Here is a 26305-nt window from a genome sequence, read left to right on the forward strand (position 1 = left end):
AAGTTTTATTAAATCGAAAGAAAAAAATCGTTTAAATTATATTCTTTTTATAAAATATTATTTCAGAAGATCTCACTGAAACCCTAAAAACTCACACTTCGCTCATTTGCTGCAACAACGTTATAATTCATAAAAAGTCGTTTCGAGAAAAACGTCTTTGAATATTTTATGACATTTTACTATTTCTTAAATAAATTTTCAACAAATCAAGCGATTTCAGAAATATAAATAGATGTTAATATCTTTCTAATTTGTATTTAACCCAAATTTTTACTTATCAAATATACGAGAAAACATGAATTTTAATTTTGATGTTTACAACAAAAAAACACTTGCAGCAAATAGGCGATATGTTTACAAAAATTATCTCAAATACCTTATTGCTGTTTTTTATGCTTTGTACACAAAATTCGTTATTGTATTTTCAATTTAAAATTAAAATAGAAATTATTCGGTTAATCGAACAATTTTAAATTAACCGATTATTAACCGAATAAATCTTAACCTCGATTAATTATTTGCTCGATTAACCGATTAAACCAAAAACCCGATTAATTGAATACCCTAGTACTTAATGAGTATTTTCTATCTTTTGTAGAGGATGATAATTGGGAACAATGGATTCCTTATTATACATTTGCATACAATATAACTCCTCATGTGGATCCTGAGTACTCACCATTTGAACTGATTTTCGGAAAATTACCAAGTTTACCAGGGGATGAATTCATGAATCATTCAAAGGTTTACAATTTTGAAAATTATGCTAATGAACTAATGACAAGACTAAGATATTCCTTAGAAAACGCAATGAAAATGATAGAAAAAAATAAAAAACAAAAGACAATTAGATTCATATAAGACAGTAAATAGAATTAGACATAGGAGATTTAGTGTTAGTTAAAGTAGAAAATAGGAAAAAGAATGAACCACCATATAGAGGTCCATATGAAGTAATTGATATTGATGATTTAAATGTAATTGTAAAAATAAATAATAAAACAAAAAGTTTTCATAAAAATTTGCTAAAAAAATACAAAAATTAATCAAATAAATAACAAAATATTGTCAGTATACCAAAATTAAACGTCAGCTAATTTATAACTGACCTATAACAAATAATAACCCAATTGTAAAAATCGTATATATAAGAGAAGAAAAATAAAAAATTAACAATAAACAAAATAATAAAAATGATTGTAAAGAATTACAAAAGAAATTTTTTTTTTTTTGCATTTAAGTAAACATTTAAAATTTTGTAGCACAATGTACATAAATATAAAATTTCAACAGACTTTGTTATTATTAAAAATTCAGCAGTCTTTGTATAAACAAAGCTTGCATAATTTTTTCTAAAGGGTGAGGGTGTAGTGTGCACATATAATTGTTGCACCAAAAGCTTTTATATGCCACACACTTAGTTATTGATGCATTCTTGTGTAAGTGATCTTTTACTTATCGTAGTTTTACTTTGGAGTTATTCACTTCCAATTTTTGCTAACGTAATGTGTTTTAAAATCAAACAAAGCGGTTGACCAAGAATTAGGTCAACAGCTTAACATTACAATTATGAGTGAAAGAGTTTGCAGCTAATTATGCTCCTCCTTCATTTTTACATACTGCACAAGTATGCATGAATACAATAATAATTGTAAGATAAATGTAAGTATAAGTAATGAGTAGAACATAAGTTAGTGAGTGATTTAGGAATCACTCAAGATTAGCTTTTAAGAATTTTAGTTATAAGAAATAAAATTCTAAATAAAAATTTAATTATTAATCTGATTTAGAGAAAGAAACACTTCTTGTTTATTTTATAAAAACGACAATCCCTACGTACTACAGGATTGCAAATACATATTAGGAACAATTTAATCCATTATTATTCCGAACATTTTTTTTTGTTTAGATATGTTAATATTTGGTCTTACAAAAAAAATTCAAGTCAATATCTCAATAGATTCAAAAATATTTACACTAATGAAAAATCGTTATTTCATATTACATATGTAAGGCAAGATTGTATACTTTCATGTAACTCTACGAACATTTTTCTTCATATCCTCATTATTTTTTTTAAAGCAAAAATCTCAATGTTGATGAATACCTATTTACCTATTTTGACGATTTTAGTTTTCTATGGTAAATGTTTATTATTAATCATCTCTTTTCAATTATTATTTTTCTTTTGGTGTAAACAAAATAGCTTACAGATTTTTTTTGTAACAATATACCTTAATACTCGACAAAATACTTAAGTATTTTGTCGAGTTAAAATGACTAGTCACGTGGCTATCGAAGTAACTAGCTCCCACCCTAAAGGATGGGTAAAATCACTAGTTCGGTACTGTCTCCTCGAACTGCTGGGCTTCTTAGTTGTGTTTCTACGCATACATACACAAAACTGTTGTAAACATTCTCACAACAAAATGTTATACAAAATCCAATTTAGCAACTTTGGTAAGTGTCCGTGCTAAAATGTTAAAAACTATATGCATGTTGCTGTCGAATACGCACTTACACAAAGGTAAACTTAAATAAAAACACAATAATTTATTATAAACATATTTATATGTTAAGAAATAGAGATGTTACTTAAAAATTATTTACATATGGGGCATTTCACGTCAAGTGAACCAACTTTTGAAATCGATGTCTTCCGATGAAATTTGCACCAATGTTAGTTCTATTGGATAGTAATTCGGACACCATTTTTCAACAAGATCGGTCAAGAACTCTCTGAGTTATAGGAGGTCAAAATTTGACATTTTGGCCAAACAGGTGTTTTTTTTTATCCATATAACTTATTACCTATTGTTCTTAGCAAAATGTGTCCCAAATAGTTTAGATAGCTATTTATGCAATCTTTCGAAAAAAAAAATTAAAAAAATTTAATAAAATATTTTTGATTTTTTTTTTTTAAATCAAAAATATTTTTGACTTTTTTTTTCAAAATGGGCCCTTTTTATTTATTTTTTTTAAGAAAGCTTAGGTCTTTTCCTAAGCGACCTATATGGTCGCTTAGTGGGATGCGAGTGGGATATCTATCAAAAAAAATATTTTGTAACTCAAGATTTAAAATTTTTGAATTTTTTTGCAAAATCAAAAACTTTGTTGACTTTTTTTTAAAAAATGGACCCATTTTTTAATTTTTTTTTTGCTCAGAAGAAAGCTTATGTGTTTTCCTTTAACACCCTTTTTGTCGCTTAGTGGGAAGCGAGTGGGATATCTATAAAAAAATGTTTTGTAACTCAAGACATACAATTTTTTACTTTTTTTTGAAAAATCAAAAACCTTTTTGACTTTTTTTTTCCAAAATGGACTCTTTTTTTATTAATTTTTTTTCTCAAAAGAAAGCTTAGGTCTTTTCCTTTAAAACCTTTTTGGTCGCTTAGTGGGATATCTATCAAAATAAATGTTTTGTAACTCAAGACAAAGGTTTTTAAATTTGCACTATTTTAATTTTTTTCATATTTGTGTGTAAACCTTAAAAATTAAACTTACGCAGAGAAACTAGACACATTAGCCTTTCCGATGGTATGTAACATACCCAACTAAAATTTCATAGCCTCGATACTGTAATACCCATAATATGTTAACCTCAGGAATAAAAATCACTTTTTTACTATGGAAATGTTGAATAATTTAATTTTGTTATTTATTTGTAATAATAATTAATTTAATATATAATAATAATAATAATAATAATAATAATAATAATAATAATAATAATAATAATAATAATAAAAAGATGAATAATTTAGTAAAATTTAATCTTAATCACAATAGATCAATTTATATAATAACTATTTTTACACTTAATTTATGAAGTTTTTAAATTTTCAAATATCCATACTTTTATCCTCCTTATTTGTCACCTTTATTAGCTGCTTTTTTTTTTGTCAATCCTTTCTTGGCGTTATTAGATTCAGCTACTGATTTCGCTGCTGGCTTCTTTTTTGGCTTTGGAAAGAAATCGCATTAAGTAGATGCAGAAAACTTTTTTAATTTGAGTCTTCCATCGACAAGCGGTATGAAAGCATGGTATTGAGCAGTGCCATCGATTGTTACCGCAGCATCGAATCTGCTCTTTAGTGTTTTCAATGTTTCCTCATGATCCTCTTTGCTACTAAAAACTATTTTAGTTTCTTTAGAATAATTCTTTGCCCAATGGAATAAAGCAGTCGCATCTAAGATGCGATCTTGATGAGAGCACTGGAGGCTATGGTTATGGTTTACGTGGTAGTTCACTACGTGCGAACAATCAAGTAGAGTCGAAGGGACCCCGTGGAGGCTATACTTCGCTGCATTTCTTTTGAGGTTTGCTCCAATACCATCACATGCTCCTTTACCATGAACAGTAGGATGAAAATGCCACTCAGCTGGCATTCCAAAATCTTTTTCATGAGCTGTAAGATTTGCGAAGCTACTTTTGTTTTTAAAATGTTGACGAGCTCCGTCCGAAACGTAGTATACCTTTTCTACTGTAAATTTTGATTTTAGATAATTTATTATTATCTTCTGGTACTCATAAACTGCAACGGTGTCATGTTTTAAATCGTCGGATATGATTGCCATACTTTTGTGTTCCAGGTTTTCTTCTTTCATGTAGTAAATAACTACTGTGAATATAGTTGCTTGGTCGTTATTGAAGTGGAATGCTTGTATGGAATCCTGAAGAACATATTTATAGTTCTCTGCGAAATCAAATGAAATAATGAATTCACCAGACTTCAAATGTGTTTTCAAGTCCTTGAAGAATGACCACTGCTCTTTGACTAAAAAGTCATGGGTTCTCAAATTTAGCAACCCTCTACACAGTTCTTCCACAAAATCATCCACATTTAAAATTATGGTTTTCAGTGTGCATCTTTCAGTCTGAAGCCAAGATTCAAATTTTAACTCCTCAATACATTCTCGATCAAAAGAGTTGATTAAATTTTCTTTGATGGATGTGGTTTCCGGGCAATTCGAACATTCACCTAAGTGGCAAGAAGTTGTAGCATTAGGGCACATAGTCAATTTAAGGCAATCGCGGTAATGGTGTAAATCTTCTGATGAATCATCTTTTAAGTAATTTAAGTTGATTTCCTTCAACATCAATTTAACATTTTCATGGTAAATACAAACACATACTGTGTGAGTTCCGCTGCTTCCTGCCAAAACGCAATGTTTTGGCCTCAGTTGTGTAAATTTTGTGAATCCAATTTTGACATCCTCGTATTCAGATTGAAATGTTGCGAATAATTCATTTAGGTTACAGAGAACCATTCTCTTCTGCATTTGAACTTTCTTGCCATCGATTCGTACAGACATCCAGTCTTTCATCCCTGGCATCAGGCGACTCATATCATCTCGCTGATAAAACTGAGTTATTAGAGATTTAGTATCGCACTCCAAAGTTTTTCCCTTCTTTTTGTTTTGGAGTGTGAGAATCCCATGCTCAGCAACCAATTGTTTAGCAATTCTTGCTTTTCGTTGAGACGTTCCAAACTCAGTCATTGTTTTTGCAGAACTCCATGTTCTTGGAGCAAGCGTGAGAAGTTGAATTCTTTCAGCTTCACTCTGTGACGTTTTGTATTTCTCTTTTATTTGTTCAAGAACTTCTACTGCATCCTTATGGTATTGGTTTCGACACTCATTCGTTGAATTTGAAAAGTTAGAATAACCATCATCATCAACAGTTCTGTCTTCATTCTCGGAATTACTTTTGTCTTCATCTGGAATAACTTCAACGCAAGGCTCATTACTATTCAAATTCGGTAATTCGTTCAACTTTCCGAGCTCTTTCCTGCATGATCCACAAATTTTCAATCGTTTTGACAGCGTAGGGAATTTTTTTAATAAGCCGTCGGAAATATTTCGCATATCTGATGATCTGTGCTTCATTTTGTTAAAGGGATTAAAACAAAAAGACGAATAAATTTCATTTTCAACTTTAGCCTTTTTAGAAGTCGTAGACATTTTGAATTTTGTAAGTATTTATGTAAATAACACACGTCTTAACTTTAACGCTGTTTCTAAAAAACTGATTTCCGTATGTCTTCAGAATGACAATAAATAGTTTTTTAAGATCATATAGGTGTACGTTTTAATGAATGAGTCCAAAATCTTTTATTAGGGTCAAGAAGGGCTTACATACTAAAGTACCTAGTTTAACCAAATGTTACAAATAATAATAAAAATAAACCACCATATAAATAACCTACCTGTCAACTTCTACCTCTCCACCCACTTCTTAAAGTCAAATGTCATAAAATAATAAATAAACTGGTACTTCGGAGAAGGGCCATAAAATATTTCCACTTGATTCCAAAAATTTGTTTCTGGGGCACCTGATATTTTAACAATGAAAATCACGTGCGCTGAAAACTACCTCTAGGATTGACTAAAAAAGCCGCAAGATACAAAACTCAGACAAATTTTGGGGGTGGAAAATTAATAGCGGTCGGCCTCATATTGCACCCCTCCAGTGGCTATTATCGGTCAGTTGTTGTGGTTTTTATTTTTAAGGTTTTAGAAACACTTACACACAAATATGAAAAAAATCAATTTAAAAACATTTGTCTTGAGTTACAAAACATTTATTTTGATAGATATCCAACTCGCATCCCACTAAGCGACCAAAAAGGTTTTAAAGGAAAAGACCTAAGCTTTCTTCTGAGCAAAAAAAAAATTAAAAAATGGGTCCATTTTTTTAAAAAAAGTCAACAAAGTTTTTGATTTTGCAAAAAAATTCAAAAATTTTAAATCTTGATTTACAAAATATTTTTTTTGATAGATATCCCACTCGCATCCCACTAAGCGACCATTAATAAAATTAATAAAAAAAGAGTCCATTTTGGAAAAAAAAAGTCAAAAATGTTTTTGATTTTTCAAAAAAAAGTAAAAAATTGTATGTCTTGAGTTACAAAACATTTTTTTATAGATATCCCACTCGCATCCCACTAAGCGACAAAAAGGGTGTTAAAGGAAAACACATAAGCTTTCTTCTGAGCAAAAAAAAAATTAAAAAATGGGTCCATTTTTTTAAAAAAAGTCAACAAAGTTTTTGATTTTGCAAAAAATTCAAAAATTTTAAATCTTGAGTTACAAAATATTTTTTTTGATAGATATCCCACTCGCATCCCACTAAGCGACCATATAGGTCGCTTAGGAAAAGACCTAAGCTTTCTTAAAAAAAATAAATAAAAAGGGCCCATTTTGAAAAAAAATATTTTTGATTTAAAAAAAAAAAATCAAAAATATTTTATTAAATTTTTTTAATTTTTTTTTTCGAAAGATTGCATAAATAGCTATCTAAACTATTTGGGACACATTTTGCTAAGAACAATAGGTAATAAGTTATATGGATAAAAAAACACCTGTTTGGCCAAAATGTCAAATTTTGACCTCCTATAACTCAGAGAGTTCTTGACCGATCTTGTTGAAAAATGGTGTCCGAATTACTATCCAATAGAACTAATATTGGTGCAAATTTCATCGCGATCGGAAGACATCGATTTCAAAAGTTGGTTCACTTGACGTGAACTGGATACAATGTTATTTTGTAAACATTTTTTTAAACAAAAGAAAAACAACTGCATATTAATAGCTTGTTATATTTTTTATGAATAAAATAACGAAATATTACTTTTAAACAAATACAATTAGAGTAGATATTTCTAATAATAACACCAGGGATATTTCTTTAAACTAAAACCGAAATGAAATTAATTGTTTTTTATTAAGATTTAATGAATAATTGCAATTCTTCCCAGTTGGAATATCTTTAAATCCAACCAAATAAAAATTTGCATATGTCAATTGCATTTTGTATGTAACAAATTGTATTTAATTTGTTAACTTGTCTTCGTTAAAAAATATGATTACAAAAAAAGGTGGCAATAATTTGTTTATGACATTTCATATAACAGAGGTGTTAATATATAATGTTCTATGAACAACTCCTTTTCCGGTTTCCTTTAATCAAGAACACATTGGTACGCTTGCAATACTATAAAAATTTACTAATTGCATTGTAGAGGAATTTCTTGAAATTAACATTTCAATAAAATTAAGGTAAACAATCGATTTTTTTTGTATAATCCATTTTAAACCGAAAATCTTGGAACTTGTTGTTTCCGTAGGAAAAATTCCTCATTACAAGGTATAATCTTGTTGAACCTCTTAGTTTTTCTTGTGCGCCCAAAGAAACCGAAATATCAAAGTAATTACCTTTTTTGTTCATTATTATCGCAAGGTAAAGTCATAAAGAAATATATATTTTCATTACATTTATATCTATTCAATTTTCTTTCATTAGGAATCATTAATATTTTTCGTGGTGGACTCATACAGTGAGTCACCACTGTTCCTTTTTATGATGAGTCTATTTATATATGGGGGATTTCATGTCAAGTGAACCAACTTTTGAAATCGATGTCTTCCGATCGGGATGAAATTTGCACCAAGGTTAGCTCTATTGGATAGTAACTCAGACACAATTTTTCAACAACATCGGTCGAGAACTCTCTGAGTTATAGGGGGTAAAATTTTGACAATTTGGTCAAACAGGGGTTTTTTCTTATCCATGTAACTTATTACCTATTGTTCTTAGCAAAATGTGTTCCAAATAGTATAGATAGCTATTTCTTCGATCTTTCGAAAAAAAATATTTTAAAAAAAAAATAAAAAATTTTTAATATTTTTTTTCCGAAATCAAAAACTTTTTTGACTTTTTTTTAAAATACGCTATTTTTTTTTATTTTTTTTTTTTTCTTAAAATAAAGTTTAGATATTTTCCTTGAACACCTACTTGGTCGCTTAGTGGGATGCGAGTGGGATATCTATCAAAATAAATATTTTGTAACTCAAAACATAAAATTTTTGACTTTTTTTGCAAAATCAAAAACTTTGTTGACTTTTTTTTTCAAAATGGACCCTTTTTTAATCTTTTTTTTTAGGTCAAACAAAAGCTTAGATATTATCCTTGAAGACCCTTTTGGTCGCTTAGTGGGATGCGAGTGGGATATCTATCAAAATAAATATTTTTTAACTCAAGACTTACAATTTTTGACTTTTTTTTTTGCAAATACGATTTTTTTTCCAAATGGGCCCTTTTTTTAAAATTTTTTTTGTAGTCAAAAGAAAGCTTAGGTCCATTCCTTTAAGATATTTTTAGTCCCTTAGTGGGATGCGAGTAGGATATCTATCAAAATAAATATTTTGTAACGCAAGACATACAATTTTTTAATTTTTTTTTGCAAAATCAAAATTTTTTTCCAATATGGGCCCTTTTTTAATTTTTTTTTTTTGCTCAAAAGAAAGCCTAGGTCCATTCCTTTAAGATATTTTTAGTCCCTTAGTGGGATGCGAGTGGGATATCTATCAAAATAATTATTTTGTAACGCAAGACATACAATTTTTTAATTTTTTTTTGCAAAATCGAAATTTTTTTCCAATATGGGACTTTTTTTTAAAAATTTTTTTTGCTCAAAAGAAAGCTTAGGTCTTTTCCTTTAAGACCTATTTTGTCACTTAGGAAGATGTGAGTAGGATATCTATTAAAATAAAAATGTTGTAACTCAAGACATTCAATTATTGACTTTTTTTTTGCAAATTCGAATTTTTTTTCAAAATGGGCCCTTTTTTAAAAATTTTTTTTTAGTCAAAAGAAAGCTTAGGTCCATTCCTTTAAGATATTTTAGGTCCCTTAGTGGGATACGAGTGGGATATCTATCAAAATAAATATTTTGTAACTCAAGATATACAATTTTTGTGTTAAAACATTTATTTTGATAGATATCCCACTCGCATCCCACTAAGGGACTAAAAATATCTTAAAGGAATGGACCTAGGCTTTCTTTTGAGCAAAAAAAAAAATTAAAAAAGGGCCCATATTGGAAAAAAATTTTGATTTTGCAAAAAAAAATTAAAAAATTGTATGTCTTGCGTTACAAAATATTTATTTTGATAGATATCCTACTCGCATCCCACTAAGGGACTAAAAATATCTTAAAGGAATGGACCTAAGCTTTCTTTTGACTACAAAAAAAATTTTAAAAAAAGGGCCCATTTGGAAAAAAAATCGTATTTGCAAAAAAAAAAGTCAAAAATTGTAAGTCTTGAGTTAAAAAATATTTATTTTGATAGATATCCCACTCGCATCCCACTAAGCGACCAAAAGGGTCTTCAAGGATAATATCTAAGCTTTTGTTTGACCTAAAAAAAAAGATTAAAAAAGGGTCCATTTTGAAAAAAAAAAGTCAACAAAGTTTTTGATTTTGCAAAAAAAGTCAAAAATTTTATGTTTTGAGTTACAAAATATTTATTTTGATAGATATCCCACTCGCATCCCACTAAGCGACCAAGTAGGTGTTCAAGGAAAATATCTAAACTTTATTTTAAGAAAAAAAAAAAAATAAAAAAAAATAGCGTATTTTAAAAAAAAGTCAAAAAAGTTTTTGATTTCGGAAAAAAAATATTAAAAATTTTTTATTTTTTTTTTAAAATATTTTTTTTCGAAAGATCGAAGAAATAGCTATCTATACTATTTGGAACACATTTTGCTAAGAACAATAGGTAATAAGTTACATGGATAAGAAAAAACCCCTGTTTGACCAAATTGTCAAAATTTTACCCCCTATAACTCAGAGAGTTCTCGACCGATGTTGTTGAAAAATTGTGTCTGAGTTACTATCCAATAGAGCTAACCTTGGTGCAAATTTCATCCCGATCGGAAGACATCGATTTCAAAAGTTGGTTCACTTGACATGAAATCCCCCATATACGTCTGTTAAGCTTTTGCTCACGTTAACAGCAAGCGGTGATCAATAGCTACGTATGTTGATATGTGCATTTAAAATTCCATAAATTCCTAATGAATTATTGAGTAAAAGGGGAGAGAAGTAAGAGTTGATAACCGCTCCAGCGCATATCATTTTTTGTACCCCGAAGAGACGAACATTTTTCTATTACGCATAATACTTATTAAATATGGAACGTTGAAAAAAAGAAAAGAAAAACTTTTATTAAACATCAATTGAAAACATTAAAATAAGGATCCGGAAATTCAATTGAGGAAGAAATCTATTGTGTTAATATCAACAACCCCAAATCTTTCACACTACCCACAACACCTAATGGGTTTGCTCCTGGAGTGAAATTGAGCCTAACATCATTGGGAAGCATTAAGATGATAGTATTTGAACATACACGTAACTATAGTGTTAATTAAATTTAAGAAAAAGAAAAAAAAATTACTACTTAAAAATAAATTTTCGTGCATATTTCGATAAAAATTATAAAAAAATCCTTAAACATAAATAAATGAATATGTGAAAGTTAAATCCGAAAACAAGAAACGATAAAACTAGTATACATCCACAAAATAAAAGTTCTATAAAGAAAAACAAAATATAAAATTTTAATAATTTACCTTGCCTAAATCTAATAAAATACTCTAAAATTAAAATATTGCACATGAAAATTTCTTTTTAAGTTGTTTAAATAAGATTAAGTACATAATTTAAATATAATTATAATTTTTCTATAGCCTAAGTATCACAAAATAATTGTCTGCAGCGAATACCCTTAATAATACCAGCGTGTCACATTCCTACATACATATTTTTTTCTCCAGTACAAGCAGTTGCAGACAAGGTTGCCAATTTAGCCATTTTCCGGCTAGTTCTAGCGATTTTATTTTCATTTAGCCATAAAAAATGGCTAGATTTAATCTAGCCGGAAGATCTAGCCATTTTATTTTGTCTTAAGGCCTAGTTAGTTTGTACGTTCCGTTCCGTTCCGAATCAGCTGTTTTGTTTTTAGCATAGGGAAAGTTGTGTATGTCGTTAGTTTTTCTGTAACGTTGCCGTTCTGTTGCGGATGAATCTGTTGAAAACAGAATTTTGTCCGCAACGTTAAGTGACAGCTAAAACAGCTGATATCATATATACACAAAAATGCCACCAATATGAAAGCAGTGGTGCCAACATTTGTGAAAGAGAAATATTTATTATTAACAAAAGAATAAAAAATATAATATTTTCAAAAAAACATGGAAATTTAATAAAATAAATATAAATTTCTTTTAATGTATGTACTATGTATGTAAAAATATTAGTTTACATTAAATCATTAACAAACAAGTAAGAAAGTATGGTCGGTCAAGCCCGACCATATAATACCCTACACCAAGTAAATGAGTAAAAATATTTTTCTTTTAAAATATCAATAATTTATATTTTTGAGTGATTTTTGGAAGTGGGCCTTATATGGGAGCTATGACCAATTATGGACCGATCACCATAAAATTAGGTCGTGTGATTTATGTCTATATTAAAGTTAACTATGTTGAATTTTGTGTGTATACCAACATTTTTAAGCGATTTATGCACGTTAAAGTGATTTTCGGAAGCGGGTCTTATATGGGAGCTATGACTAATTATGCACCGATCGTAATAAAATTTGGTGACATGAATTTCGTATGTATAAAAGTTATTTGGAGCGAAATTTGTGTAGATACATATATAAATAAACATTTATGACCGATAAAGTCCAATTTCGGGAGGACATTTGTATGGGGGCTATATGAAATAATGGACCGATTTCAGCCAGTTTCAATAGGGTTCGTCCTTGGGCCGAAAAAATTATATGTACCAAATTTTATCGAAATATATTCAAAATTGCGACCTGTACTTTGCGCACAAGGTTTACATGGACAGCCAGCCAGCCAACCAGACGGACGGACGGACGGACGGACGGACATCGTTTAATCGACTCAGAAAGTGATTCTAAGTCGATCGGTATACTTTAAGGTGGGTGCTAGACTAATATTTTTGGACGTTACAAACATCTGCACAAACGCATAATACCCTCCCCACTATGGTGGTGTAGGGTATAAAAATATATGTATTTATAAAAATGTTCACAATAATATGTTGAAGGTCTAAATACAAAAAACAAAATATAAATAGTAACAAAATCACCAAGATGGTTTTTTGGTTATTATTTTAAAAACAGCTGATACGATCTTACGGAAAAACTAACTACAATATAACAGCATTCAGAACGGCACAGAACAGAAACGTTACAGAACACAAAGACTAATGGAGCCTTTAGCCATTTTTATTTTATAATTTTCTTAAACATTTTTGGAATTTTTTAAAAATAAAACAATATTTTTTATCAAATGACAAAGAAACTTTTTAAACAAATTCGTCTAGTAATGATTTGATGAGAATATTATTGATTTTATGAAAACAGGCTTCGAAATTGTTTCCAAAGCAAACATATCAGGCATATTAATCCTTATCCCCATTTTCTCAATCTCTGGTTATTTTTTATGGTGATGATATACTGACAGTTCTCATACAAAAATTCTATTAACTGGAAGTATATCGTTACGAAAAACGATAACCGGAGATTGAGAAAATGGGGGTTAATATGCTAAACCCCATTAACACGAAGTCGGTAAAAATTATTTTTGAAAACTGTCAGTGTAAATGTAACACATAAGAAATGTAATATTTATGAATTTGTATTCAGTTATTTTTGGGTTTTAGCCATTTCTAGCCATTTTTAATTCAAAATCTAGCCATTTTCTGAGCTGAAGAGTTGGCAACCTTGGTTGCAGAGGCCTCTACAATAGCTGTATAAACATATAAACATTTCAATTTCGGTGAGTGAGAAAAAAACATGCAATTATTCTTAATCTATGTATGTACGTATGTTTAGCTAATAATGTTAACAAAACAACATTGAATTTATTTAAGAACAGAGATTCATGTTAATTATTATGATAACAATTTAAACATTCAGATTCAATTCTTTTTTCTTAAACTAATGTTGTTTTGGTTATCATTCAATTGAATTTAATGCAGAAATTTATTTGTTATGATTATTTTCCAATATTTAAAAGATAAAAGAATAATATTTGAAGTTTAATTATAGTATACATATAACGAAACAAGTAAACATTAATTTCCTATTTTTATTTTGTTGGAATTTTCTAAGTTCACTATTTGAATATTATTAAATATTAAAATTTGAAACAAGGGAAATTATAGTAAATCCATTGAACTCTAAATACTTGTTCGGGATTTTCTAGTTTAGTTATTAAGTAAATTTTTTAGGGATTTCTACAAGAACAGTTCATATTTAAGCGTTTCCTTGAAATAGTCTGATAATTGTTTCTTTTATATACTAATTTTAATAAGACTGTTAACAATAGTAATGTAGTTTTCTTTAAGAATTTAATCGAGTTTTATCAACTCAGGAAAACAATGTTAACATTTTTTTTTTACAACAAATTGAATTATTATATGTATTGCTAATTCATTTAAGTTTTTTCTTACTGTAATGTGATGTGAATGTATTAATAGGGTGAGTTTGGGATTTTAGTTTAATATTTGGCGCTACTAAGATCAATGGCAGGGAGGGTTATGAAGCGCATCTCTACCCAAATAATACCTCGGAGAGACTCTTTAACTTTTATTGTTTTCGGTTGATATTTTTGTTAGATGTTCAGTATAATTGATTTAAATATGGGGTTTATTTGACATCTTCAATTCATATGATCAATTCCGGTCCATACATGTATATAAGGAGTCTACAACAATATTTATGTAGCAAATTTTCCATATTGGCAAGCGAGGTAACTGTGACAAGAACCTCACCCATCCGACTGATCGCTAGTATTTGCAATGGCTCCTATCGTCCTATTACCTTGATCAGAGCACAGTTCGCCAATAGTCAAATGTCATCTCTATGTGTTGTCGTTGTTAGTTTATGCTTATAAAAGCAAAAAACTGAACAAAGCATTCACAACATAAGTTTGTCCATTACACATACTGGACAATAAAATAACTAGCAGCATCCAAATAGCCAAAAAAAAAAACAAGAAATATCAATGCAACTATAGCCGAGCAACCAAAGAAATGTAAATTGCTGCTATAGCACGAACATATATTTGGGATGTTGTGCTACAATAACGAGTTGACAACTGGTTGTATCTGCTACTAGAAATTGCAAACTAACATTGCAATTTGTATAGTAATATATGAATAGTAATAGCAATTTATATTAGCAGAGTTATACAAACTTATACTAAATAGTAACTATATTTTTAGTATGCAGATTGATAAAAATGTATATTTACTGCAATTGACGGCTAATATAGTAGCAATTGTAAACCCTGTTTATTTTACTTACTCATTATTTGGCATATTGATAATGTTGATGCTAGAACAAAACTCCTTTTTTTAACAGATATGTCGAGGATGCTCAAAGAGTCTTCATCATCCGAAGAAGACGACATATCCATTAGCGAGAACATATTTATATCACTTGTTTTTATGTTTTTAACATTTATTTTGTTACAAATATGTTATGGATTAAGAAGTAAATAAACGCCACACAGCTGTTTGGCTTACAGCATTGCCAACACTATATACAGTGGTGGTCAGGTAATTAAGACAAAAATTGTTTGCTAAATTCCATGTAATTGTCAATTATTTTTTCAAATATTTCCACAAATATGTATGTATGTTCATACATGTGTTCATACATATTCACCACGAACACATAAAATTTTTCTACAACTTGACCAACAAAATTTTTTTTTAAATAAACATATTTTCTCACATTTATATCAGTATATTTTTATTATTATTAAATATTCAGACCAAATTTCGTATATTTAGTTCCATTAGTTTCGGTCATATCATGTTATTAAGAGCGGATGTTCGCTGAAGTGGGTCAACGTATTTCCACATATCTTTGTCCATATATGTTTTACCGATTTTTCCAAACATTTTTGAGAAACTAGAAACATTAATAATAAATTTCATACCCTTAGAGGACGTTTTATTTTGGCTCTATAGCACTTAAAATTCAGTTGATGAAAAAAATTCAAGTATTTGTCTTAAATTGGTGGCCACCACTGTAAGTACATATTTTTGTAAGTTTTTATTTTAAATTTTAGTATCAACTTATACAATGGCAACCACGGCTACGTAGAGATTTGACAATAGAAGTGACATCGTAATATTTCGGCGTTGACTAAAAGCAATGCCGTAGTGATTAATAAAATTTGATATTTTTTGTTACGCGTTCACAACAGCGTTGGAGAAGCCTTTAACGCAAGTGAATTACACTATTAGGGCCATAAATCATATAGAATGCGCATCATGTATAAGGAAAATTTCTTATGGCGGGCAGCGTTACCGTTGGAGTCGCACAAAAAGGGGCAACACTTTTAAAGGAAAAAAAAGTAAACAAAATTAGATAAAAACTTTTTTATTGAATTTTTTAATGATGTTAATGTACATATAGACAAATTCATTTTCTTTTTTTTTTTGTAATTTTTCCAAATTTTTATAATAACGATTTGGCAAAAAAGACTATGTAATAAATAACAAAAACTTAAAGAAAATTTTTAATTTTGTTACAAATTATTTGTTGTGATTTGTTGCTTTTTTACATGTTATTTTATACAAATTTATAGATGTTGGTCACAATTTAAAAAACCAAATGATAGAAAATTTGTGAACAACATATATTTAAAAATAAAATATTATTTAATTCACAACTTTGAAAATTAATAGCAAAAAAAAGAACACAATAATTATTAAAATTAAAAAACAGTCCATTAAAAGTAAATAAAAAATTATACAAAATTACTAATTTAGTAACAAATTAAAAACTAGATAAAAAGAAAAAATTAATGAGATACATTTCAAATAATGACTTTAAAGCATGAATATATACTTATATTAAACTGAGATCACTGTTACACCAGTTTATTTAGAAATACAGAAAATTATATAAAAGTTCTTATTTGAAATTCAATTCGTGTTTCAAATTATATATATTTAATATATGTATGTATATTAATTTTGAACATTTTCATCTTCAAAAAATCGACTTTTATAAAATTTAAATTGTTTGCAGTTTTGATTACTTTTTTAAGTGGTAGTAACTTTTTCAAAAATAGTAATATTTCAACATTAATAGTACAATTTAAATACATATTTTACAAAATTACTATATTACTATTACTATATTTACATTTGATTAAATTATTTTTTTGATTAATTACATCTATATTTATTTATGAGCTCATCACTCGGAATCCAATCTTCTAGGTCCATATCTAATACATTTTGTGCCGAAAGCATAGACTCGCATGAGTCCACTTTTAATCTGTTGGATAATTTATTTTTCATTAACGTGAAAATACTCATTCTGAACATACTCGTTCCGCCGATGCACTACAATGTGGCAGAGTAAATACATACAGTAGCCCAATAAAGTCTACATCCAGTAATTCAAATAAATTTTTTATATTGAAAGCTGTATTTGTAAATTCACCTTTATTAGAATTTTTGATTCTGAGTCAAATAACGATTTTTTTTTTGGGCTTTAATGTTCAAAATATTTTGAAACTTAAAAGCCACGCCCACAAAAAAGTAAACGTGACCTAAAATAAAATTTTCGTTATTTTACTCAGAATCAATAACTCTAATAACGGTGAACTTTTGCGTGTTATTTGATTTTTTTTGCTAAAATCGACATAAGACGTATATAAGATAAGATTATATAAGATTATATATTTCATTAAAAAAGCTAAAAAAACCTTTAAATTAAAGTAACACAATTATTTTTCCTGTATGTAGACTTTATTGGGCTACTGTATGTTACAAATTCATATAAATTATAATATAAATAATCATTAAACCTGTTTTTTAAACTTGTATAAATATATAATTCTTGTATAAATATATCTGGTGAGTAATTACATCTTTGTATTCTGAAACTATATTATTAATTAATCTCCTTATTTGAGCTTAGAAAGAATGGATCTATATATTCTAAAACTGAAAGTTTTTTTTTTATTATTTATATCAATTCTTGTTACTATTTCATTATAAAGCGTTTGGTAAAAATTTAAGATATTTGTTTTTATTTCAATGGTACAACTTTTTGATATTTTTTCGATATATAAATCTGCCTCAGCTTCATGTCCAATATATATACATATTAGTTATTTCTTTAATATGTAAAACATTCATAAAATCTACCTCTTCGATTTTAAAGTTATTAATAAATTCCTTTTTTAAAAAATTTGTAAAAATGTCTAATAAAATATCTTTTGTGCTTGATATAAGATAAATTATTTGCGAAGATACGCTTTGAAAATTTTTATTAAATTTATTCATTATGTTAAGAATATATACTAAAAATTTCAAATATATTTTGGTAGTAGGGGACAAACCTTGTTGAATTTCTAAATTTTTTTTCAAATTGGAAGCATTTTTCTCTTCGAATTGAGCTTGAATAAAGAAGTGTTGTAAAACTCCCCACTGCTCCAAAATCCTTGCTGCCACGGACTCAAAAGAAAACCATCTCGTTTCACTTAATCTTAAAATTTTATGTTCAGGTACATCAAAAATTCTTTGGAGTTCTTTAAATTCCATTTGTCGTTTTGAACTTCTTAAATATTTGAAAATATTCGGAAGTAATTGCTCTACTTCATCAGGAATACATGTTAATGATGAACTGTTTATTAGGTTATGGGAATGGAAACGCAGCCAATGTAAAAAAAATTGGGAATTTTATTTTTTAGCAATGTTGCTACACAATTTCTTTTCCATTGATGAAGCGTTATCTGTTGCAAATCCAATAAAATTGTTTAATAGTATTTTATATTCTTCCAAAGCTGCCAAAACTGTATTGGAAATACATTCGCCAGATCCATTGTCTGGCTGTAACAATCGAAAAAATTGTCAACCGTTTTCCCTTTGTTTTTATTAAATTTGCGTACAGCAATAACCAAACATTTTTCTGTTGCTATGTCGGTTGTTTCGTCAATTATAAGGCTGAAAAAATCTTTTTTCATCTTTTCGGCCATTTGAAGTAATCCTTCATTACCGAGAAACTTGAAATATTTCCTCGAAAATATCGGGGTTTAAAAAAAATAAAAATACAATTAGTTTTTCGGGTTTTTAAATATAAATGGGGTTTTTTTTATTAGTTATTTGATTTGGGGGTTTTTTCAACTTGTACGTACCGTACTCTCGGGGTTTACAAATGTAAGTGATATTATAAATACAAAAATGAGAGAACAATAAAAAAATAAAACTGGTCATATACACTGTGCGCCCCCGCCCCTTGCTATACTGCAACAAGGAAGGCTGAGGATTCTGCGGGGTAAAATAAGAATTGTGACCGGGGTTTGTTGTTGCGGGTTATATGGATGGGGTTGCTGTTGATATGTCAGTGGTTGTTGCTGCTGCTTCTGATAGTAAGGGGGTTGTCCTTGCAGATACTGCTGGGGTTGTTGCTGTTGACTTCGAGGCGGCGATTCACACCTGACATCTTGCTATATTATTTAAATAAAAAGGCAGATAGAGAAAAAAAATTAGTCAGTTTCTGACTTTGGCAAGAGAACAAGCTTCACTACGGGCCGGGTAAAAATGCCCGAAGCTGTTTTCACGTCCGCAGAGCGGACCTTACTATCTTGCCCTATATGAGTCTTCTCTATCCTACCTAAGCGCCATTCATTCGGGGGTAAATTATCTTGACGGATCACAACTAAATCTCCTACTTTTAAGTCCCTTTGTGGATATTTCCACTTAGTTCGCCGATGGAGATCTTTGAGGTATTCCTCTTTCCATTGCAGAGCAAACTGATGATGGAGCACTTTGAGTTTCTGCCATCTATTAGCAATACTCAAAGAAAGATCGGAATGATTGGGTTCAGGGGGTGCCAAAAGAGGCGCTCCAATCAAAATATGACCAGGGGTTAATGGAACTAAATCAAGGGGATCATCGCTCATAGCAGGTAATGGCCTTGAGTTTAGGCAAGCTTCAATACGGATTAACATAGTTGATAAATCCTCAAATGTAAATTTTTGCATTCCCGGAATTTTGCGAAAATGAGTTTTTACACTCCTAACGCCGGCTTCCCAAATGCCATTCAACTGGCTGAGAAATATTTCGTACAAGTACTTTTTGCCTCAATTGGAGTAAAAACTGCTTTCGGTCAACTTCCAGTAAATTAGCAGCACCGACAAATGCAGTTCCGTTGTCCGAGTAAACATGAGCAGGACAACCTCGACGAGATAAAATACGAGCAAAAGCTGCAAGAAATGTTTCGGTAGACATATCACCGGTTGCCTCTAAGTGAATCGCCTTTGTGGCGAAACACACAAACACGAGAACATAACCTTTTGTTATTCGGCAACCTCTACCAATGTAGGATTTTATGTCGAACGGACCTGCGAAATCTAAACCTGTATGGGTAAACGGTCTCGAAAGAGACGCACGTTCAGGGTGTAAAGCAGCCATAATCTGCTGACCGGTTTTCTTTCGATAAATAGTACATTCCTTACAATTGAAAATAACTGTACGAATTAGATTCTTTAGTTTCGGGACCCAAAACTCATTTCTAACTAATCTGAGCCTTAATGAATGGCCACCATGGGCAGAGCACTTGTGAACATGTTCAACAAACAAACGAGTAAAACGGGCTGTATAAGGCAGAATTTTAGGGTAACTCTCATCGTATGTTAAGCCAGGTGATCGAACTAATCGTCCATTGATTCTGACAAAACCATTCGAGTGAATAAACAGGTTCAAATTGAGTAAATTACTCTTGGAAGATATGGGTTTACCTTTTGAGAGTAAAGAATATTCGGGTATATAATTCTTTTGACATACTAGAACTAATCGATCACGAGTAAATCTCATTTCTGATTGGGTTAAATCTAAAGTGTTGTACAAGCATTTTCAGGCTTTCAAATACTGTAAACACCTGAACCAATACGAAATAATTCGCATTACACGGGGTAAATCTGAAAAACGTTCCAGTATGTCAAATTTTTGTTCAGTCTGAACAGAAAAATATTGAACTTCTAAATGTAGATGTTCGGTAACGATATTTTGTGGCCAGTATTCTCGCGGTTGTCGTAACCACGAGGGATAAGGGGTTATCTACTAAATCTCGAGCAAGAGTTCCACGACTTGCGAGATCTGCGAGGTTATCTTTGGAATCAACATGAAACCAATTTTCGTTACCTACTTTCTTTACTATTAGTGCAACTCTGTTCTTGACAAAGGTTGGCCAATGACACGGGGGTTTTTTGAGCCAAGATAAAACTATAGTAGAATCGGTCGCATATAAATCTTTCTCTTGTCTAGATTTAATTGACTACACAAAGATTCCACCATGTTTGCCATCAAAGCCGCTCCACAAAGTTCTAAACGGGGTAATGTTTCAGACTTAACAGGAGCTACCTTCGTCTTTGCAGAGAGTAAATGTGAAGTGATTTCATTCGCCGAAATACTTCGAACATAAAATGCATGAAGTTCAATTTCATGACTCGGGTGAAAATTAACCCATCTTGGAATGTTAATTTTCTCAATATTCGGGTAAACATTTAAAAATGAGCGCCATTGCACAAGGGTTAAGGTTTTTAAACTTTCATCCCAATCTGTCTTGTCTTTCCATATTTGTTGCATTATAATTTTTGCAACAATAATTTTTGGAGAGAGCGAACCGGCAGGGTCAAATAGCTTAGCTATTTCTGACAAGACAGCACGTTTTGTCACAATATCCCGGTGTGGCTGCGATATAAGTCGGAAGTATAAACTGTCAGTATCAGCATTCCATCGCAAGCCCAGGGTTTTTGTTGTGCTAGCATCTGCAAATTTTAAGAAGTCTGCATCAAGCAGATTCTCACGGGGTAAATCTTCTAAGAGACGTATATGATTGGCAGTCCATTTTCGTAAAACGAAACCGGCCGATTCGAGAACATGGGTGAGTTCATTACGTCTCTCAAAAGCGTCTTCTAGCTCATGAGAGCCAGAAAGTACGTCATCGACATACATTTGGGTTTTCAAAATTTGAGATGCTAACGGACTTTGGGGTTCACAATCGTTGGCCAATTGTAAAAGAGTTCGAATCGCTAAATACGGTGCACAATTCACTCCAAATGTGACTGTATTTAGCTCATAGTCCTTTATATCAGCTTCGGGATTATTGCGGTAAAAGATCCGCTGAAATTGTGTTTGTTCGGGATGAATTAAAATTTGGCGATACATTTTCTCAATGTCAGCGTTAAAAACGTAACGAAAGAGTCGCCATTGGAGGATTAAGACCGTAAGGTCTGCCTGTAAAACAGGACCGGGGTATAATATATTATTAAGGCTTACGCCATTGGAGGATGGGTTTGAGGCGTTAAATACCACACGGAGTTTGGTGGTCAAACTGTCGGGTTTAAATACTGCATGATGCGGTAAATAATAACTAGTCGCTTTTGAATCAGTGGGATTAACTGCTTTGATATGTCCCATTTCAAAATACTCGCTAATCACAGTGTCATACTGTGATTTCAATTCGGGGTTCTTTAAAAGTCGAGTTTCATTTCTGGGACAAAGCACTATGTCGAGAATCTCCTAATGTACATAGCGACCATCGGGGTTTCTATAAGTAGTAGTCCGGTAAAGCTCCTCACAAATTTCTTCGCTTTCGGACCATCGTGTGGCTTGTGAAACTTCTTCAAGTTCCCAAAAACGAGCAAGTTGGGCGTTCAACTCAACTTGGTTGCAAAACGTTGCAAGGGTGTACATGGGCTCCGATTGAAATACCTCACCAGTTACTATCCAACCGAAAACTGTTCTTTGGGCGATCAGGTTGCCATTTTGGATGCTTTCTAACATCCGAGGTTAAAATTTTTGGATAAACATTTCCTCCAAATAGGATATCCATACGGGTACACATGACGTCGGTCATGGTAATATCGGGAAAACTAGAGTTTACGATATCTGAAAGGGTACACGAGGGCAACCGACAGATCCGACAGAAAGAACGCACATAGTAGAGGAATTTTCAGCCAAGCAATCCATCATACCAGTGAAATTTGTCGATGGTACTGAAAATGTTGGTATAGAAAGCTTCCTTTGTAATCTCCTAGAGATAAAGCTGCCTTGCGAACCAGGGTCAACTAGCGCTCGAGCCGCACATCTGAGATCGTTCACATGGACTATACAAATAGCCGAGCCCAACAGGACTGTGGAATGGGGGTTAGGGCTCAAATGTGCGGCATACGTATGAACGTTTTGAGCCGCTGCAGATGTTGAAGGGGTAAAATTAAGAGGGGGTTGATTTTGGGTGCTTGCTGGAATCGGGTTAATATTATAAGGGGGTTGTAATGGTACATTAGTACAGGAAGCTATAGGAAATTGGGTTGATAATTGTACTTCTACAATTCTTAAAATCGTGAGAAGTCGCCAAACAATTTGAAAAACACCTAAGTCTCTTTACGGTTGACATTCTATCATCGACAATCTGACTCAAGAAGTTTGGACAAAGTCTAAGGGGGTGTGAGCTTTGATAAAGGAAACAACGACAAACTGTGGAACTAGGGTTAGTTTTTGTCGCAAAACTTTGAACTTTTGTAGAGTCATTAAATGATTTCTTAGCATTAAAACTCGAGTTCTTTCGTGGTAATGTGTTCGGGGTTTTGTTCATGTTTTGAACTGGGTTAGACTGTCTTATATCAGAAATCGACTCAAGAGTTTTAAAATGAGCTGTCAAAAAAGCGTCCATATCCTCCCACTTTGGAGATTTTGGAAAAAGTTTCTTCGACTGTTCCCAGAGACTTAAAGTGTTTTCGGGTAACTTTGTAGCACAAATATATACTAACATAACGTGATAAAATATTTCCGGAGTAACTTCTAATAGTCAAAGATGCCTAATACAATCATTAAGAGTTCGTTGCAGATTTCTAATATTCGGGCCAGTTTCTTGGGTAATGGGTTTAATACTAAAAAGAGTTCGAAGCTGTTCATTTATAAGAGCATCTTTGTTCTCATACGTATCAACTAACTTTTTCCATGCCACTGCATAGCCATCATTAGTTAATGGAACAGTTTGTATGACATCATGAGCATCCTTTGCAGTTTTCTGCAGCAAATAGTACAATTTCTGTACAGGGGTTAAACGGGGGTTATTGCCATACAAAGCTGAGAACATGTTTCGGAATGAAGGCCAGTTCTTATAGTCACCATAGAAAATAGGGGTGTCGCAAGGGGGTAAATGAACAAATGGCATTGAATTTATTCCCTGATCAATGGACTTTTCTGCCTTAGTAGCAGTTTTTAAATTGTCCAAATAGGTGGTTATCATGGATATACCACGAGTATATGTACTATAAGAAGCCATATATCTGGCCTTCACCTCAACAATCTGTGGGGTTTTCAATTGTTCAGCTTCGATCAGCAAAGTATCGTATGCTGAACGAACAGCTTCCCATCAGTGATGTTAACTTTTTAATTTCGATTACCGTACAGCCCTAAAAAAATTACCGTTTTTTAGGTAAAATTACCGTATCCAAAGTTTAGTACAAAAATAATAATACTTTCTTATTGAAACAGGTTTATTTTTATAATTCAATATATCGAGGGCCTATATTCAAAACTCTCTATCTTAAAAAACAACTTTTCAGGAAAGCCAAAAAACTGTTTTTTGTCGCGTATTACTTGAGTTATTAAAATTCGGGTTTTCTTCTCAAAATATTCAATGTGTATATAAAAATTAAAATATAGAGGATTTTGCATTTTAATAGAATTAAATTATTTTGATTTCATAGATAGTTATATAGTTTCCTATATACAGGCTTTCAAGGTCAGTGATTTGATGTAAATAAAAGATTATTTATATCATTTTCAATATAATCCGACGTTTCGTTGGTATTATTTCCAACTTCTTCAGGGATTGAATTTTATTTTAATATATAATCTTTTTTGTCAAGTTTACATCATTTATAAAATATATCACAGTTTTTTGTATAAGTGGACAACACAACACAAAACTTAAAAATATTAAAATAAATGTATGCAAAAATAAATAAAATATCACAGTAAATTTGTCTTATTCGATCACAGTTGTTGTTATTACTCATTTATGCCATCTGTCAGTTTTTAACGTGATTTATTTAAGATAACGGCTAATAATACAACATAAGATAAAAAAAAACTTTAAAAGTAGACACTTTTTAAGCAAACTCCAACTTTAACCATTTATATTTATGCCATGGAAATTATATTTTCCAAAAACAAAATGGTAAAATATTTTCATGGTAATTAATTTTTTTAAATGATTGAAAAATGCAAAATTCATGTTCAGCATTCAAAAATTAGTAGGAAAACATGAATTGCAAGAAGAAATTATTCCAAAAAAATATTTGAAAAGATAGAGGCTTTTGCATTCGGAAAAAAATAATTGTATAACATATAGAAATAACAAAAATGCAAATAAAACAGCAAAAGACAATAGGTTGCAAGAAATTCACACCATAGATGAGGGCTGTTTTACTGAACATTTTACTATCAAAAAGTAATTTTCGTGAATATCAAAGAATATAGGACCATGTTTGTAAAACAGCAGAATGCCATTTTTATCAACATCATTTATTTGCCTTATAATATAAATTCCGTATCTATTTATTTAAATTCATCCATTTCAACAGCTTCTGGGAAATGCAAAACTAAAGGAATTATAGAAATATTGGTATCGAACAATTTAGGATTTATTACGATCAGTTTTTAATACTAATTTGTATGTTGAAATATTCATACTTGAAAGACTTGCGATTACTTTACCGCGTAGATATATTTTGTCTAGTGGTAGTTGAGAAATATGTACATTATATGTAGACACATTATGGAAATATAAGGTTTAGGATATAATTTTTAAAAATTTAAACTTTTTAAAATTACCGTACAAATGTAGAAATTACCTGCCTACCGTACGGAGGTCTAAATTACCGTACAATACGGTGATTACCGTACGGTTAACATCACTGCTTCCCATAAACGGTTTAATTCTTTTTCGTGGCTACTTAACGAACCAATTCGATGTTCACCGACGGGTATTATCGAAATATGAGCCTCAAATTCTGCCAAACGATCGGCATTACGAATCAATGCGGACATGTCCATTTTTGATCTTAAAAAATATCGGGTAATTTTGAAAAAAGCAAGAAAAATCGAGTAACAAAATTTAAAAATAATCAAAAATAGGGAAAAATTGTTTAAAATTAAAAAAAAATAAACAAAACTAATCTTTAAATAATTTAAAATTTTGAATTTTATCACGATTGTTTGAAATACGAGGGTTTGAAATACTGAGTAAAATCGAAAATCGACAAAAAAAAACCAGTAAAAGTTTCAAAAAATTCAAAAAAAATTTAAAAAGATGACAAATTTCAAAAATATTTGGGTTAATAGGAATTCACAAATCAAATTCCACAAAAATA

At 30.6% G+C, this 26305-nt stretch overlaps 1 protein-coding gene and 1 pseudogene across 1 annotated transcript; both read right to left on the reverse strand.

The window, feature by feature from the left end:
- Positions 1-17808: 17808 nt before the first annotated feature.
- LOC135955593 (uncharacterized) lies at positions 17809-19870 on the reverse strand (annotated as a pseudogene).
- Positions 19871-23730: 3860 nt separating this feature from the next.
- Positions 23731-25988, reverse strand: LOC135955594 (uncharacterized). Its single transcript, XM_065505948.1, has 2 exons — positions 25898-25988; positions 23731-24281 (listed from the first exon to the last, which is right to left on the reverse strand). The coding sequence occupies exons 1-2, from the start codon at positions 25986-25988 to the stop codon at positions 23731-23733; spliced, it is 642 nt and encodes a 213-aa protein (XP_065362020.1).
- Between the last annotated feature and the right edge of the window lie 317 nt (positions 25989-26305).

This window comes from Calliphora vicina, chromosome 3, assembly GCF_958450345.1.
Source record: "Calliphora vicina chromosome 3, idCalVici1.1, whole genome shotgun sequence".
NCBI lineage: Eukaryota > Metazoa > Arthropoda > Insecta > Diptera > Calliphoridae > Calliphora > Calliphora vicina.